This window comes from Gavialis gangeticus, unplaced genomic scaffold (genome assembly GCF_001723915.1).
Source record: "Gavialis gangeticus isolate Ggan-Ray unplaced genomic scaffold, GavGan_comp1, whole genome shotgun sequence".
Classification (NCBI taxonomy): Eukaryota; Metazoa; Chordata; order Crocodylia; family Gavialidae; genus Gavialis; species Gavialis gangeticus.
Genome location: NW_017729026.1, coordinates 3,510,435 through 3,527,017, shown reverse-complemented (window position 1 = coordinate 3,527,017; position 16,583 = coordinate 3,510,435). Strand labels below are relative to the sequence as shown.

Below are 16,583 nucleotides of genomic sequence, written 5' to 3'. Positions count from 1 at the left end.
TATGACTTTGTGAAACAATAAAAGTTTTAAATTGAACATCCAGGTCTGAGCCTGTGCTTAATTCAGTCCTTATATAATTCAGCACGAACGCACACAAAATTGTGGAATCTCCATCCTTTGAAGTTTTTAGTAGCAGATTAGACAGACGCTTGACTGGGATGGTTAAATCAGGGATGATCCTTTTGAGCGCGGGGCGGGACTAGACCTTTCGAGGTCCCTTACAGCCCTGCTTTCCTATGATCCTAAGGTAGCAGCCAGGATAAGATCCTCTCTCATCTTCCCTACTTGACCAGCTCATAGATATTTATTTAGGGGGTGGAAATTTGTTTCAGCCCCAGATATTTCAGGATGGTCCTGGCTTAGCTGCAAATTGAGAGTCTGAAAAAAAGTAAAGTTAAAAATGAATTTTCAGGCAAAATGACATTACACATATCTAAGCATAAAATTGCTTTATGAAATAAATACTGTTTATACCATACTACTAGCTGTGGAATATTGCCTAGGAAATGTTATAATGTACTTGTCATTGTTAATGTTCTCTTGTGCCATGCTAACTACAGGGTATGGCATCAAGGATTATGGAGACGTGATGTTTGATGATGTTCCCAATGATGGTCCATGTCACAATGTGAAAAATCCCAGATCTGTTGGGAGGGCTAATGAGAAGCTAGCAAATACTGTAGCGGAAGTGAAGAAAAGTGGAAGAACCTGTTTGATACTTGGTGGGGATCACAGGTTGTTTATTAGACAATATTTTTACAAAAGCATGAATGGCTTCCAGCACAGTACAAGCTCCCTACTGAAAAGCCTGCTTGATTTTAGTTAAGTCCTTACAGTGTGGCTTCAAGCCTAGCTGTCTGTTAAACTAGGTCAACAACTTTCCATAAAGCAAACTTGCTTTAAGACAACTGGGAGATAAAAAGTTCAGCCATGCAGACAAGGCTGTCTCCTGTCCAGTTGTATTCACATTTACAAACTTACAGAGGAAGCTTACTCCATCACCGATAAACCTTGGAGTGTTGTAGAGATTTGGGACTGTCCTCTGCATACATACTGCATAACTTTATAAATTGCAAGTATTCCCAAGGAGGACAAAGTAGGTTGTTACTGATTCACCTCAGGCCTCAAAACTTTGAACCATCCAGTCACACACATAACTTCAAGAAAGTGAGGGATCTCCTTAAGTGCCATATGTTTGTAAGTAAACCAAAAGAAAATGGCATTTCCCATTCCAGAATGCTATCCTTGGGGAATATTTACAACATTACAAAAAGCTTTGTCATTTTGATCCATAACAGAAAGCATGCTACCTGTGCTCCATTGCTTATCTCTTGTGTTTATATCCATCTCTGCTTATGCAGTTTGGCAATAGGAACCACCTCGGGGCATGCAAAAGTTCACCCAGATCTTGGTTTAGTTTGGTTTGGTGCCCACATGACATTAACACACCACTAACATCTCCAAGCGGGAACCTGCATGGGCAGCCCATGGCTTTCCTCATAAAGGAACTGAAGGACAAGGTAATGCAATCATCACAAACTCTTTATATTGGGATCTCATCACAAGTGGGTAGGATGGGTCAAGACCACCCTCTCTACTCTAAATGACCACCATTGTTACATTTAGAAACTGCCTACCTATTTCTTCATAAATGCAGAACCTGGGCTCCCTAACCAGACCACCCTCACTTCTGTATGCAAAAGAAGGACTAGAAGCCTCCCTGTCCCTACATTGAACCCTCCAGCTGGGACTATGGGCATCCCCCAGCCTCAAGCAAGTTTTCTCTGGCACTACTTTCCCTTTTCAGCCTCAGCTCAACACTTCTGACTGTTGTACACTCATACATCAGTGGTTTTCAAGTAGTCAGGGCTTTGAGTAAAAAAAACCAAAACAAAAAGACACATGAATAATTGCATTGAACAGAAGCTTGCTTTGCATCTTTTTGCACAAAACTGGATTCTGTTCTGTAATGGAGTGAAAAATGAAACCTGTTCTTTTGAACTTCTTAGGTGCCTGATGTTCCAGGATTCTCATGGGTAATTTCTTGCCTGTCTGCTAAGGACACTGTATATATTAGCCTGAGAGATGTGGACCCTGGTGAACAGTGAGTCTAGTTTTAGCTTCTGATGCCCAGTCTGTTCTTTCAGTATGGTCCCCCTTATCTCCTAGACATCCCAGCTCTTCCTTGCCTCTTTCCTTCCTTTTCCTCCTCAAATCACCTGGCTCTTCCATTCTGACATCTGCTGCTGCAATGGAAAAAAAAATGGTCTTCAAACAACTGCTGCTGCTTTTCTGATATTTCCCTCATATCCTCCCTGTATGTCTAAACCAGCACTTGTATGAATACACCAATTTCATACATCTATTACAAAAGAATTAAAAAACAAGCTTAAGCACACAGACAGATTTTTAGGCATCATTTTTGACTTAATGCAGCCAAACCCCAAACCATTAGATACAAATTTCAAACATAGCTGATCTAGATCTAAGGTATTAAATATCCCCTTAAGCACTTAAAAAATTAAGCCCTTGACTATAAAGTGAATATGTATCCCCTGCCCCAATAATTCCCTCCTCATAATTTGTAAGCAGAATAAAAATGTAAGATTACTTAAAATATTTGCACTTAGCTTTCTGATAAAAGGTAAACATTTAAGGACAATACACATTTATTCAATGTCGAAAAGCAATTTAAATTTATTTAATCTTTTGTATGTCTTTCAGCTGCATTGTGAAATCTCTGGACATTAAGTGCTATTCAATGAGTGAAGAAGATAAACTCGGGATTGGGAAGGTGATGGAGGAAACACTTAGCTATTTGCTAGCCAAGTAAGTAAACAGAATGTATAATTTATTAGTGAGAGTAAAAATTACATTACCCATTTGCAGAAGTGATTGGGGATGACACCAGTGAACTCCAGGGATGTAGCATGAATAATGGTAGAATAAACTTGTTTCAGGACAGCAGGAGGAGAAGTCTGCAATATGTATGATTAATAGGACTACTGGATATTGGAATACAGCTCAGTCAAATACTTCCAAACACAAGCCAGACATTGTATCTACTGACAATAATCTGAACACAAGTCAGACAGTTTTTCTGCCTTGACAGTTATGAACTTGTTAATATTGTTGGCTTTATCACCTGAGGTCCCTTTAAAACTCTTTTGATTTGTGTACATTTAAAACACGTTGTGTTTGTTGTGATTATATTTAAATTGTTTTATTATTAAAATATTCTAATTAGAGGGACAGATCCAATAAGTGCTCCCCATCTCTACTTTCCTACAGCCCTGATGCACATACCAGATGTTTTACAATCACTTCTCAAAAGTAGACAAATGCTGCATAAAATTATCAATCTTTTTTTTTTTGTTGCACCATGATGGCATCCAGAACCCTACATTTTATAACGTCTGTGCCACATGTAGATGTTTTCCAAGTAGGGCACAAGAAACTTAAATGGAGAAGTTTTAAGTTTTTCCAACTTGTAAAGAACATTTTCAGAGAACCACTTCAAAGTTTCCTGAACACAGATGTTGTAACTCTGTTTTCTTGTTCCCCACCAAGTAAGAAGAGACCAATTCACTTAAGTTTTGATGTTGATGGCTTGGAACCCTCTCTGATACCAGCTACAGGCACCCCTGTTCCTGGAGGAATGACTTTTAGGGAGGGCATATATATGACAGAATAACTTTATAAAACAGGTACAATTTCACACCTAAGCGTCCAGATTTATCTTCAACATTCAGAATTTCAGCACCCCACAGGTTGAGCTCATCTTTCCCAGGGTACACAGGTAATACCACCTCACAACTGAACACTTTGGGAACACTGACCAGTTACAGCAAAGAATGGAGAGGCCTTGCAAATAGCACATGTGTATCATACACATTCAGAGCAAAGCACGACAGAATTAGGGGAAGCAAAAAAAAAAGAAACAATCCCACAGACAGCTGCATGCAAAATCCTCACTTTCAAATTCCTCACCTCTCCAAACCCCTTGTGGGCTTTGGTTGCTCCTTTCCAGGTCCTAAGACCCATTACTTCTTTTCTGCAAACTTGCCTTCTTGTTCTGGTTGGCAAGACAGTGATTAGAGCAGGCTATGACGGTCATCACTTCCAGAGCCCTCTGTCATGTGATCCTTCTGATGAGCCTCTCTGCTCCACTCAAGTGATCAGTCTCCGTTTGATGAACCATTGCTTGGTTACTGCCCTTGCCAGCAAGCTGAAACAGTGGCTTCTTGCACCTGTGATTTTACCAGTGGCCAAAGTGGCTTCTGAGCCTGTAGGAACTCAGCAAGTTGGCACAAGTTATACTAGTCTTTAAATGAAAATGATGGAGTCATAACTGGCTCCCTAACACCAGCACTTTGGCATCCAGCAGGGGAACAGAGAAGAAAAACCTTAACCCTAAGTATCTTGCCCTAGAGCAGAAATTGCTTAGTACTAGTTGCGGTGCCTTAGGATGCAGACAAGTTACTGTGGAAATGTTTCCAAGCGAGATACACTTGGGAGCATTTTAAAAAGAATTATTTCAGCTAGGGGGCACATGTCTGTTTCAAAAGGCTGCAGGAGTCTGTGGCTCTGTTTCCCCCTTCCTCCACAGAGACAGCGGAAGGTAAGGGAGAGCACAGAGCACTACAGTGAAGAGGTAAGGAGTGAGGGGGCATCCCAGGATCCCACTTCTCCCGGTTGGGATACTGCTAGAATCCCAAGCTCCAAATCCCCCAAACTTTTCCTCTTAGAGGTAGAAAGGCTTGGAGCTGGAAGGCCCTGACTCTTGCAGTGGCCCCAGGATTTGGCAGGGGGGAAGGGAGTCTGGTTCCAGCCCAGCTCTGGAAGCAGTGGATCTGGTGGAGGGATGGGGAGGGTGTCTCAGCAGAAAACTAGCAGCATGCTGTGACCTGGAGTGGGACCTGGTAGCTTGGACAGCAGAAGGCTCTCCCTCCATGTTCTTGTGCACAAGTAACAAAATTAAAAGGTCCAAAGTAGTGCTTAATTGAAGAAGGTACTATTCTGGAGCACTTTGACCACTTTGGTAATGTTTCAAAAGGCAATAAGTTTATGCAGGTGGCCTGAAACATTCCAATTGTTACTTCTGTTTGCACTCTTAGTTTAACAAAGACAGTATAAGGAGGGAAAATGCATGTTACCTTGAAACTCTTACAGCACTGACTTTGGAATTCCTCACATTGAAAAGAAAGTTATGAATCAAATTAAATTTTCTGAGTAAAATTTTATTAAAATTACAGGATTGCTCTCAGCAGTAGATATGATGGAGATCAATCCATCTTGTGGGAAGACACAGGAAGAAGTTAATTCAATAGTGAACACAGCTATTGCTATGATCTTGTCCTGTTTTGGAGCAATGTGAGAAGGCTCTCATAGTTTCAGTTACTCTATTCCCCAGCCACAAACATTCATCTGAACAGTCTCAATTATATTCAATTGTGTTTTTTAGTATTAAAATACAATATGCCATTAATGGCAGTTACTTATTTTTATGGACAACTTTAATGACTTGAAGCATGAAATAAGTCTTTCTTTGTGCCCCAAACAATGAGATGCTAATAAAGCCTGGAAATGTTAGGCAACAGAGGTGATCACATACAATTTCTCATACAAACAGTAAGTGTCAAGTCAAACCATTTATATACTATGGCTGTAAATCACATGTTCATTTTACTGGTTCTTCTCTTAGTTACTTTCTTATAAAACTCTTTGTATCATTAAAAAATGGGAATGTACGTTTAAGCACTGAACAGTTTTCTTCGATCATGAATACAATTGCTTGCAAAAATTTGAAAACTGTTAGCACTAAAAAAAAACCTTCAGCAAACTTCCACATGTCCAAACACACAATGCTGTAAGCAACAATGGAAACATTATGGAAAGATACGTAAGCATTTTTGTGGGTGGTATCTTTTACTGAACCAGCTGCATAGTTGGGAGAAATTCAGACAAACTTTCAGATATCACAGGTATAGGGCCTGCGGTCTGCAGAAGTGTACTGATACCTGAAAGCTTGTCTAAATCCCTCCCAACCATGCAGCTGGATCAATAAAACATATCATCCACAGAAACTCATGCATTTCCTGGACCATCATAACTACATCACTTCAACACTACCAAAATGTTACAAAAACTTACTTCCTAGCTTACTAAAACTTGAGTCAAAATATGTAAGAAATTACTTACGTTGATTTACAGTTTAACATACACTAACTGGCTTTGGGAAATATTTTCATGATGAGTGTTTAGTAGAAATTTTGCCGGGAATTTTGTTTTGAAGCTGTTTCAATGCGTTTTGAGCTTGAATCAGTGAAATCGAAAAGAAACGAAACAAATCTTCGAAACAGCTTCAAAATGAAATGAGAGCACTTGAAATGTTTCAAAAGTTTTGAAATGTTTCAAGTTTCAAAGCCGGGCTTGCTTGGCTTCAGCACTGATCCCAGCCGGCAGCAGCAGCAGCCTGCTGTTATCCCACGTGCAGATCCCGGAGCCCGCACCACCCCCCCGGGAGGAGTCTGGCACAGCCCCACAGCCTTCCTGGGGGATGTGGGCCCCCAGACCTGCGTATGGGATGACCGCATGCTCTCACTGCTGGCTGGGGCCAGTGGTAGCAGCAGTTTTCCCAGTGCTTGGCGTGGGCTGTTCCCAGTGCTGGCGTGGTGTCAGCTGGCAGCGTCAGCCTCCTGTCGTCCCGTGTGATCTGGGGGCCCGCACGCCCAGGAGGAGTCCGGCACAGCCCTGCAGCCCTCCCAGGGGTGCGGGCCTCTGGACCTGTGCGCTGGATGACAGGAGGCTGCTGCTGCCACCTGGGACTGGCACTGGGCACAGCGCAGGCCCAGCGCCGGGAAGATTGTTGCTGCCGCTGGCTCCAGGCAGCAGCGGCAGCCTCCGGTCATCTGGCGGCTGCAGGAATCTTCTCAGTGCTGGGTGCAGGCTGCGCTCAGTGCAGGTCCCTGGCGGCAACCTCCTGTTATCCTGCATGCAGATCTGGGGGCTTGCACCCCTGAGAGGGCTGCAGGGCTGTGCCGGACTCCTCCTGGGGGTGTGGGCACCTGGATCAGTGTGTGGATGACAGGAGGCTGCTGCCGCTGGCAAGTGATTCGAGTTTTCCTTTCAACTGTTTGAGGTGCAGTTTCTCAGAAACGTCTTCACCTATCTCCTTGAAACTTGGTAGGGGATGACAAAATGAAACGACAAAATGAAACACTGTCCCTTCAAAATAGTGAAACAAAAGTCGAAACGAAATGGTGCTGTTTCGCATAGCCCTATTTAGTGGGTACGTTTCAGTCATGGGGTTGTAAGGATTGTCGAAGATTATCCAGTCCAACCACCTGCATAGATGCAGAAAGGGCTATTCCTAAACCATCCAAGATAAATAGCCATATAGCTTAGCTTGTCCTTGAAAACCTCCAATAAAGGAGATTCCAAAACTTCCAAGGGCTGCTTGTTTTGCTGTCCTACATTTTTTGAGGTAGGAAGTTTTCTCCTGAGATTTAAACTAAACCTGTTTTGCTGCAGTGTAAATCTATTGCATTATAACCCACCCTTTGTGAGAAGGAAGAACAGTTGTTCTCCCTCTGCATTATAAATAAAAGATCAATTAACATGGTCTACTGAAATGCTGCAGATTGAGTAGTATAAACTGAAGAATAGGAATGCATCAGACAAAACTCCCTCTGGTGGCTAAAAACTGAATTCACCATTTTTCAGAGCCTCAACTAGGCTTTCACATTACAGACAATTGTTCAAATTTTACTGGATGCATTTTCTTTAATTAAATCTACCAGAGTAAAAAATCCCATATATTGAGGGGTAGGGGAACAGGTGAACCAGACATGTTTCTGCACCATTCTCTATACTCTCCCTTCTGCAGAACCTGAGTCAGGTGTTTGTCTATCCATCATTCAAATCTCATGATGCAAGTCCTACAAACATTAATTCATGCTACCATGGCCTTCCAGTTTTACAAATCAATCATCAGTTCCGCAAATATATGACAAATTACACGAGCTTTGCCTTGCTGTGATAGCAATTTAAAACCTAAGCAAACAAGGAAAACTTTGAAAATGCAGGGCTTTCAGTCAAAAGTGAGGAACATTGGGAAAAAAACCAACAAACCAAACCAGCACTTTATCGGAAGAGGCAGTGCATTAATTCGAGCAAGCTCTGCAGCATCTGTATAGACTGTGCACTTCAGCAGGGCTTTCTGGCACTTCAATCAGCTATTAGTTAAAAATGCCAAAAAAGCCCCGCTGAAATTCCTGATCTATACAGATGTTGGGGAGAGCCAGGTCCAACTAACATGCTGCTTCTTTTGGGCATGTGCTGGGCTTGGTGCAGGGGCGTGTGGAGTTTAAAGTAATGTGCCTTTTTTATGTCCGTAGGCAGCCACAATGCAAACAATCAAACCACTCTGTTAAAGCTTGATGCTTAAGATGAGAGATCAAATGGTTCTCAAACCAAACAGCGCTGACATCACTCTCACTAGGACTGGTATCTTACTCTGTCTAGGACTACTGCTTCAGACATATCAAGAACAAACTTTTCCCTCAAATGTCTGGATTGAATGATACCAATAGGATGACACTAATTCTACCCATAAAACTAAATAGTGAATGGTTAAGGGGACTGTTAAAGCAATACAGTTCTTGGTCAACAGGCTGGATATAGATAAGGCAATTCATTCACCAAAGCACTTGGTAAGACCTTGGACTAATGCATAACTCAGAAGTTGCCATTACTGGAGATACCAATTTAAAAATCTGCTAGGGGTATTAAGCATGTAAATTGAGGTAAAAGAATTATATATATGGAATGGGTATTATTTGTAAAGTACTCACATTTTTATTAAGAGGTAGTGCTTCGGCTTAATTCATCTAAACTTGTGTGGTCTGCTGAGATCCATCCGAGTTGGTACTGTTGTAAATGTCAAGATTTAGGACTTGGAGAAACTTGAATGTTTTGACCAATCCTTACTTTCAGGGCAAACAAATTACCATGCTTAATATAAGCAATACTGCTATATTCTTTTAGACATTTTTATTTTTAAAAAGTTTTTAAAATGCATCAAACATAATCAATATTTTACAAATCTCAGTAGACTTTTCATTTGTTATCAAATCATACCTGTTAAACAACTGATAGTACACACACACATAAAAGCTGAAGAATGAAGTATTATACAAATCTAAAATAGGATATAGATACAGAAATCCCAAAGTGATTGACTAATAAAAATTACATCGTTTCCTAAACAGGAAAGATAAACATCCACCAGCAAAAAACTTTACTGAATCCATAGATTTAAATACAGTTCCATTTTAGCTAATAATCTAGCATCCTGAGGGATCATGCTAGATCAAAACTATAGCTTTCATGAAGACAGTAAGCTGCTTCACTGCTTACAATTGGACATGTTAAGCCTTTAAAAAGATTTTACAACTTCAGCCATAATGACTTAATCGGGGATGCTTTCCTGGATCAGGGACTAAACTTGCTCATCTTATCAAAAGAACATCATCCATTATTTTTGCCCCACATTTTTTATCATGAGCAGGAAGCCAAGTTAATGGGGTGTGTACATCTAGGACTGGACTGTGCCTGATTTAAGATGAGTGGGACCCTGTTCCATGAGCAGTCCCACTGATCTCAAAATGGTATTAACTGAAGCAAGGTGAAGATGTTAGGTTGATGGTACTGCCCAATTACAATCAAAATATTCATCTTTTATGTCTATCCTATTAATATTAGGTCCCAAGGTTTGAAGAGATAATCTGATACATTTGGGATCCATACTTCTCAGTTAAAAGTAAGCAGGCAAGGTGAGGAGTTACCTTAGCAAAAGACACCTCTGAATAGCCTCAGGTAAACATAGACAGAAGTATGGAGAACCAGGATGGTTACAAATATAGCAACTAATCATGTTTCTGATATAAAGAGATAGGAAGACTGGAACGCATCTGACTAGATAGATCCATCATATCAATCAAATTAAGCAGCGGTTTCTATACTGTCTCTTCCCCTCTGATACCGTGTGCCACACATCAAGTCTGATTAAGTTCCATCTCAATCAATATAAAAGGCAGTCTTCAAAGAAACACTGGTGTTATGCCTTGTTTTACTGTGTTACTGGCAAGGCAACATTGACAGGCACCTGGCTAGGCTGTGGTGCTGGAGAACCACTGTTCATGGGCTGCTGAGAAACAGCAGCTGGCTCCATTTTGCTGATATGCGTTATGAAACGCAAACGGAGTTTCAAAGCTGGTCTTAAATTGCAGATGATTTTCTCAACCTATAAAATAAGAGAGAGAGATCACTCAAATGCCTTGTGTAAACAAAATACTGTGACACTTTTCTATTGTATGAAGGAAATGGTAGTATAAAAGAATGTTGAGACAGATTTATGGTAAATGACCACATAAATGAATCCCTGAATCTCTATTCAGAACCCCTCCTAAAGCCTTAGTCTGAAACTTACAACCAAAGCTATGTAAAATGTGTTCAGCCCAGATAAGCACTGCACTGTCTCTTTTTACTCCAGAGCCTAGATTACATTAAAAAAAAGAGAAAGGCACAAGAAGCTTTATGGTGAACCTTGTGTGATTTAAGCTTATCCAACAAAACCAAGTGAAATTTGGTCAGCTTATTTGAACGAGAAATTCACAATAAAAACTTGGGAAGCGTGGACTAAAATAGAATGGGTAATACCCTTAAGTAGCAAACTATAAAGTGTTTACATAGCCGCATCCTAGTGCCTTCTCTAATACAAAACAAGTTCTATTCAGAATTTTTTTGCTGTCTGAAATTTATTTCAGTATAAGCTATATTATATGGTCCATACATCTTTTAACTATGAAAAGTGGTATTGATACCTGGATTTTAATGTATGCAAGCCAATCAGCTGTGAAGGGTTTTGATGTGCTTTTACATGTAAGAGCATAAACAAAAATACTATGTTATAAATTGATATATTAAAAAGGAAATTTTCTTTTATCATCCAAGTATGTTGTTTACTTACTTGATCTTTCACGCTGTCACCAGTAAACATGTACTTCATATGATACAAGAAATCACATATGGGATCCATGTAATTCAGATGTGTACTGCACTGGTCCACAACAAGAAGCATTTCATAAAATGCCACTCCAATCTGTTTCCATAAAAGGAAACAAAACAGAAGATTAGACAACTGTTAAGATTTTATGTTTATTTTTAAGTTTATTCTTTTGTGAAGGAAAAACTCATTTACATAGCCTCTATTTAAATACATTCCTACCATCTGAATAAAGAGACACAACTCATGACACTCACTTTGGAAATTCAGAATAATAATCTTTCAAAAATCCTATTTATAGTACTTTGGTTTATTCTGTATGAAATAACCAATATTTTTTTTTAAAATCAGGAAAGTATAAAGCCCGTGTTTAAGACTTATTTACTGTAATGTGCTTTAAGACATGCAGGCGCGATGGGATCCCCTCTAGACATGCATGGGATCTGATGTATGATCCACACAAATCGCACTTCCTGCCATGCTGTATGTGCGTGGCAGGAGGTGCAATTGTGTGATCATGAATTATTGCTGGTGCAAGGAGCTCCCCCTGCACTGGCAAGTAGCAAGCTCCCATGGCTGTGAGCCCCCACAGCTGACAGGGCTAATGAACAAAACTGGTAACTGTGGTAGGCTGTTATCCTCTGTATCTGTTCTCTGTATCAGTCACTACAGAGATGTGAGACACACAGTTTGCCCACTATATTTCTGTCTTTTGCTAAAAGCAAAGGATTCCCTGATTTGGAGGGTACTGTGTTCTGGTAGCTCTATATGCCCTTTATTTCTGTGCTCCCTGCTGCACATTCTGCTTAACGCTTCTCCCTTGACTCCTATATATGCAACCTCACCTATTCATGTCACCCTCTGCTTTTCCTGCAAATCTGTCTCTCGTTTCTTTTAGTCCATGAGAGCAAGGGGGGAGAGCACCTCCTTTTACAATTCTTCACCTCTCTGTATTCCACCCATGTTCGTTTCTCCTTATCCAAGTTGCTTAGCTGTTAGAAGCAGCATTTGGAGATCAGGAGAGACGATGTCGATGCTCTCAGTTCTTGATGTCACAAAGCATTTGCAAGGAAATTAGCTGCCTGTAGACCTGGGCTGCAGCTTGTGTAGTACAGATGAGGTCTACAGAAAAGCTGTCTGCTGAAATAACAAGTCTCCGCCAAGAAGGTGAAAACTGAAACTTTTCAGAGACTGAACGTGGCAAAGTTCTCATTCGTGACATCAAAAAACTTCCATGAAACACAGGTGACTCCCCAGCCAAATTTCAAATCTACTGAAAAGAATTGAGGCATTTGACCTTCTTGGTGAAAAATGACGTCATGATTTTTTTAAGCATGGGCAAAACAGTGTTACACTTCCTGATCACAATATCAGAAACAGAACAGAATTGATCACAATATCAGAAACAGAATCTCCAATATCAGAAATAGAACTAAAATCAGATGAAATGATGATCAGGCTGAGGTAGACAGGTAGTATGAAAAATACGAGCTGGAATGGTTAAGTATGGAAAAATATAAGTAACTGGAAAGGGTCTTATACTTGAAAGTGTTAGACAATCTTAACAGTACAACCAGCTCTGTCTGTAAGGTACTGTGAACACACTCTAAGATGAAGAGCAAGCGCACAAGTCAAGTATTTGAACCTATTTTACACTTTTTAAAATGCTACATACTTCTTTCTGTATGAAACTCAGTCAATTTTCAATTAATTGATAAGGGCTCCCACCCAGCACTGAGTTTCATGTTTGTACAGAGCATTTTGAAAAACTGCAAACATAGTAACAGATTTTTCTCTGTTTTTAGGGGATCAAAGAAAAGCTAGAATTACGCTATAAAAAAACAGAGCAAGAGTTACATTTTACCTCTATCATACATCGTGTCCTCTCTTGCTGAAATCGCTGCAGAAAAGGACCAACAAGATGGTAAACATAAAGTAACTGGAATTCTGTCTTCACTATAGGTATCAATATTTCTGAGAGGAATCTGGAACATGGCAAGACAGGACACTCATCACTATTTTGTACATTCTATTTCTATGTTAACTTAATCACTGAAAAGATACAATTGTGAGCTGAGACTACTGCCCACTATTTTGACTATGACAGGCAGTCTCATCATTTTCTTGCACCGCCACACATGTTCATCTGTATTCATCTATCTGTCATTTCTCATTTTACAGTTGGGGCATTTATACACATAGTTTTTGGTCCCGTGACATGCTGGAGATCAGCCGCTTCGGAGAAGACTCGATTCACTGGAGCTGATGCATGCTGTGCTGTGTCATGTGCAGTTGTATAAGCAGCAAAATGTGTGTCAGCAAGCAGAAAATGACAGCGCTGCACTTTTGAACTAAAGCACCTTCTCTGTGTTTTAGTTCAAGAGTGCACTGCCACCATTTTCTCAGTGCTGATGCACATTTTGCTGCTTATACAACTAACTGCAAGCATTGCAGTACGAGGCTCTTTTCCAAGTGCCCGGTACTACAATGCTTACATGTGTAAAAATGCCCTTGGATTGTAAGTTGGTTTTCATTGCTTATATAAACCCCATCACAGTGGGTTTTGTTCTATGATCATGGTTTCTAAATGCTATAGTTATTATTACAAACAAATAATAATAATAATAATTTATCAACATTCGATAGGAAATATTATGGACACTCAAGTTCAGAAATGTATGACTTCATTTGGGCTTTTCTGGGTCCACTTCAGATTGAGGATTTCCGGAACAAGAAAATCCTATACTTTTCAGCCAGTGTTTCGATCTCTCCTATTGGCCATATCAGGTGTTCCTGTTTAAAACAGCTGAATACTTGGAGTATTTGCAATTTCAGTAAAGCTCTTAGAGTACTTTTGCTGAGATTCATTATTGATAAATCCATACTGTCCCAATGATAAAAAGAACAGCAGAGGCTCAATTAAGAAAAGTAGAGTCAAATGGGGCCTCTTGCGTAGTAAGAATAGTGCTAAGTCATTCAACTGGTATCACTACTAATTGGCAAAAATACTTCAAAGAAAACTACAAACTCAAGAAGGACTTTTAAAAGAGGAACCAGAAAGATTGTAGGAAATGATATGGTACTTTCCAACACAAAAACATCCCCAAATTGCAATGGCTATTAGTTTACGAATGCATCTCAGTGACAGACAGATGTTACACGTACAGATCAAAGACAAAGCTACACAGACCCAATTATAATAGAGGAATTAAGAATATTGCTATTTCATTATTATCAGAAGCCAAATTGAATGAAGAAAGCCAAATCAAAACAATCTACACAAGATAGAACATGCCTTAAATTATAACCCTAATTACATCCCTAAGGCTACCATCTTAAAGACAAAAATATACACACTTTGTGTTCAAACTGGATATACCGTTTTTCTGTATACAATATGCACAGAATTTTAAAATGTAATTTAAATGACACAGCACCCACTATACATACTTTGGGATGAGGGAGAGTTGGCCAATACTTGAATGATGCCACACAGCATGTGCCAATGCCAGTGTGTAGCTACAGCTCATTTCTGAGTAAGACTGATGGCAGGCTGTGAAGTCAAACAGCTGGAATGGGTAGCCAACCCACTCTGTTTCTGATGTCAAGCTGGGACTGTTGATAACACTCACAATCCGATCATGGAGGACAATCCAGTATGGCTCCTGCCCAAAACAAAAAAGAGAACAGCAAAGCTTTCTTCCCCACCTGACTCATATTGCTGTAAACTGTAAATATTTGTAAAACACTCTTAAATGCACACCAAGCTTTCCAAATAAGTCAAGACATGCATAAAACATGAGACGTCCACAGTTTAGGAGAGACTGGATGGAAACACTTAATAAGAAAACTGTTTGAGCACACAGAGTTTAAAGAAATGTGTGACGGTTAAAAGGAGAGGCTTGGTGAAAGACAACAGGAAGAACTCCTCCAGGTATACGGAGGCACAAATCAGGAATGGAAACTGGAGACTAAGGAAAATAAAACAGAACATTTGGAATGGGTGAAGGAAGCCATGAAAGCATGAAGGGTTTTGTAGATCCAGTTAAAAAGTTATTCTTTTTTCAGTGGGGAAAAAAGCAGCTGATTTTTCAGTGGGAAACAAGAAGCCAATTATGGTCTCAAGAATTACTTTAATGGGGCAGATGGAAAGGGGTTAGGTGGGGAAAAGTTGGGATAATAAGAAATACAACTTAAAATATTCATACAGTGAAGATTACCATAAATCAATACTGTATCAGTACACTAACAAAAGTTTCTTCTGAAATGTTAACTCACATTGCATATATTTTTCTCTTCTTGTTTTCCTTATTAAATGCTAAATTTCCTTTGGACTATTTAAGCTATTCTGGCAAACGATACAAGATGTGAAAAAGAGGAGCAGCAACTAACTAGGGCAGGGTGACAACAAATTTGTGGGTGTGAAAAAGTGGCTGCCACTGGCAGCAGTGCAATCATGATTACACCAGCAGCATGCAGGAAACTGGATGTTGCCACTGCCTTTGGGCCCCGGGGGGCTGTGTCGCTACACTGCTGAAGAAGAGTTAATGTTGCAACAGAAACCTTATCTTGGGGGACTTCTGATTTCATGGATCAACCCCTCAAACTTAATATTGAACTAGGCATATTTTTGTATTTACTATATAGAAATGACTTCATCCCTAGGCGCTGAGGAGACAAGTCTGTAAAAAAAAAAAAATCAGGGTTCCCTTTCCTCCTCTGTCTTGGAAAAATCCAAGGGTGGGTTTGTCAGATGCTGAAGGATCAAAGATGCTTTACAATAGGGGTGCGCTGATAGCCGATTTTTAAGGAATACTGGCCAATACTGATCCAATTTCTGATGTGGCTGTTTCCAGCTGCTAAGTCTGTTGTGGTGGAAGGGGAGGGAAGGGGTGTGGGGGGTGGGGAAGATAAATGCCCCTGGTGAAGGAGGGAGTGAGGCAGGGCCTGGGATAGGTGCTGCCTAGCCAGGATGGGGCAGGGGATGGAGCCATGGCTCATCTGGGGAGGGAGAGCAGCTCCCACTCCTGTGTGCACCCCAGGACACCCCAGGGGGGGCTTGTGCCCCTGGATCTGTGCGGGGCAGGGTGCTGCAGCTGCAGGCTAGGGGCCGCACTAGTGCTGCAAGGGGGACTATGGAGGAGCTACGGAGCCCCGCTCCCAGCACCACCACCTGCTCTGAGTGCAACACGGGCTAGCCCCCTGCACCTGCCCTGGCTGGGAAGAGCCTGGCGTGGCCCCTGGCCCTAGCTGCAGCCCGCCCTGCCCTGCCCCACACAGATCTAGGGGCACATGCCCCACATCCCTGTGCCCTCCCAGGGCATGCAAAGCAGTGGGAGCTGCTCCCCATCTCTGCACCCCCCAAACAAGCAGAGGCTCCATCCCGCGCCCCGTCCTGGCCAGGCAGTGCCTACCCTAGGCTCTGCCCCAATCCCTCCCTCACCACGGGGGCGCTGATCTGTCCCCCTACGCCCCTTCCCTATCCACCACAACACACTTACTAGCTTCACTTTGT

The 16,583-nt window shown here is 41.1% G+C and overlaps 2 protein-coding genes across 3 annotated transcripts in view; one reads left to right on the top strand and one right to left on the bottom strand.

The window, feature by feature from the left end:
• The first annotated feature begins 230 nt into the window (after positions 1–230).
• On the top strand, positions 231–5,651 carry ARG1 (arginase 1). The gene is given in 7 exon segments (XM_019520270.1): positions 231–735; positions 1,362–1,432; positions 1,435–1,520; positions 2,010–2,104; positions 2,725–2,829; positions 3,571–3,707; positions 5,256–5,651. Coding segments are annotated over 7 exon segments (891 nt in total). The 5' UTR covers positions 231–514; the 3' UTR covers positions 5,432–5,651.
• Positions 5,652–9,032: 3,381 nt separating this feature from the next.
• Positions 9,033–16,583, bottom strand: part of MED23 (mediator complex subunit 23) — an 84,141-nt gene continuing 76,590 nt past the window's right edge. For both annotated transcript variants that reach the window (XM_019520268.1, XM_019520269.1), the window contains 4 exons: positions 14,519–14,733; positions 12,933–13,053; positions 11,033–11,164; positions 9,033–10,306 (listed from right to left, as the gene is read on the bottom strand). In XM_019520268.1, the coding sequence (XP_019375813.1) occupies positions 10,133–10,306; positions 11,033–11,164; positions 12,933–13,053; positions 14,519–14,733 (642 nt within the window). In that variant the 3' untranslated portion in view covers positions 9,033–10,132. The remainder of the gene's footprint in view (positions 10,307–11,032; positions 11,165–12,932; positions 13,054–14,518; positions 14,734–16,583) is intronic.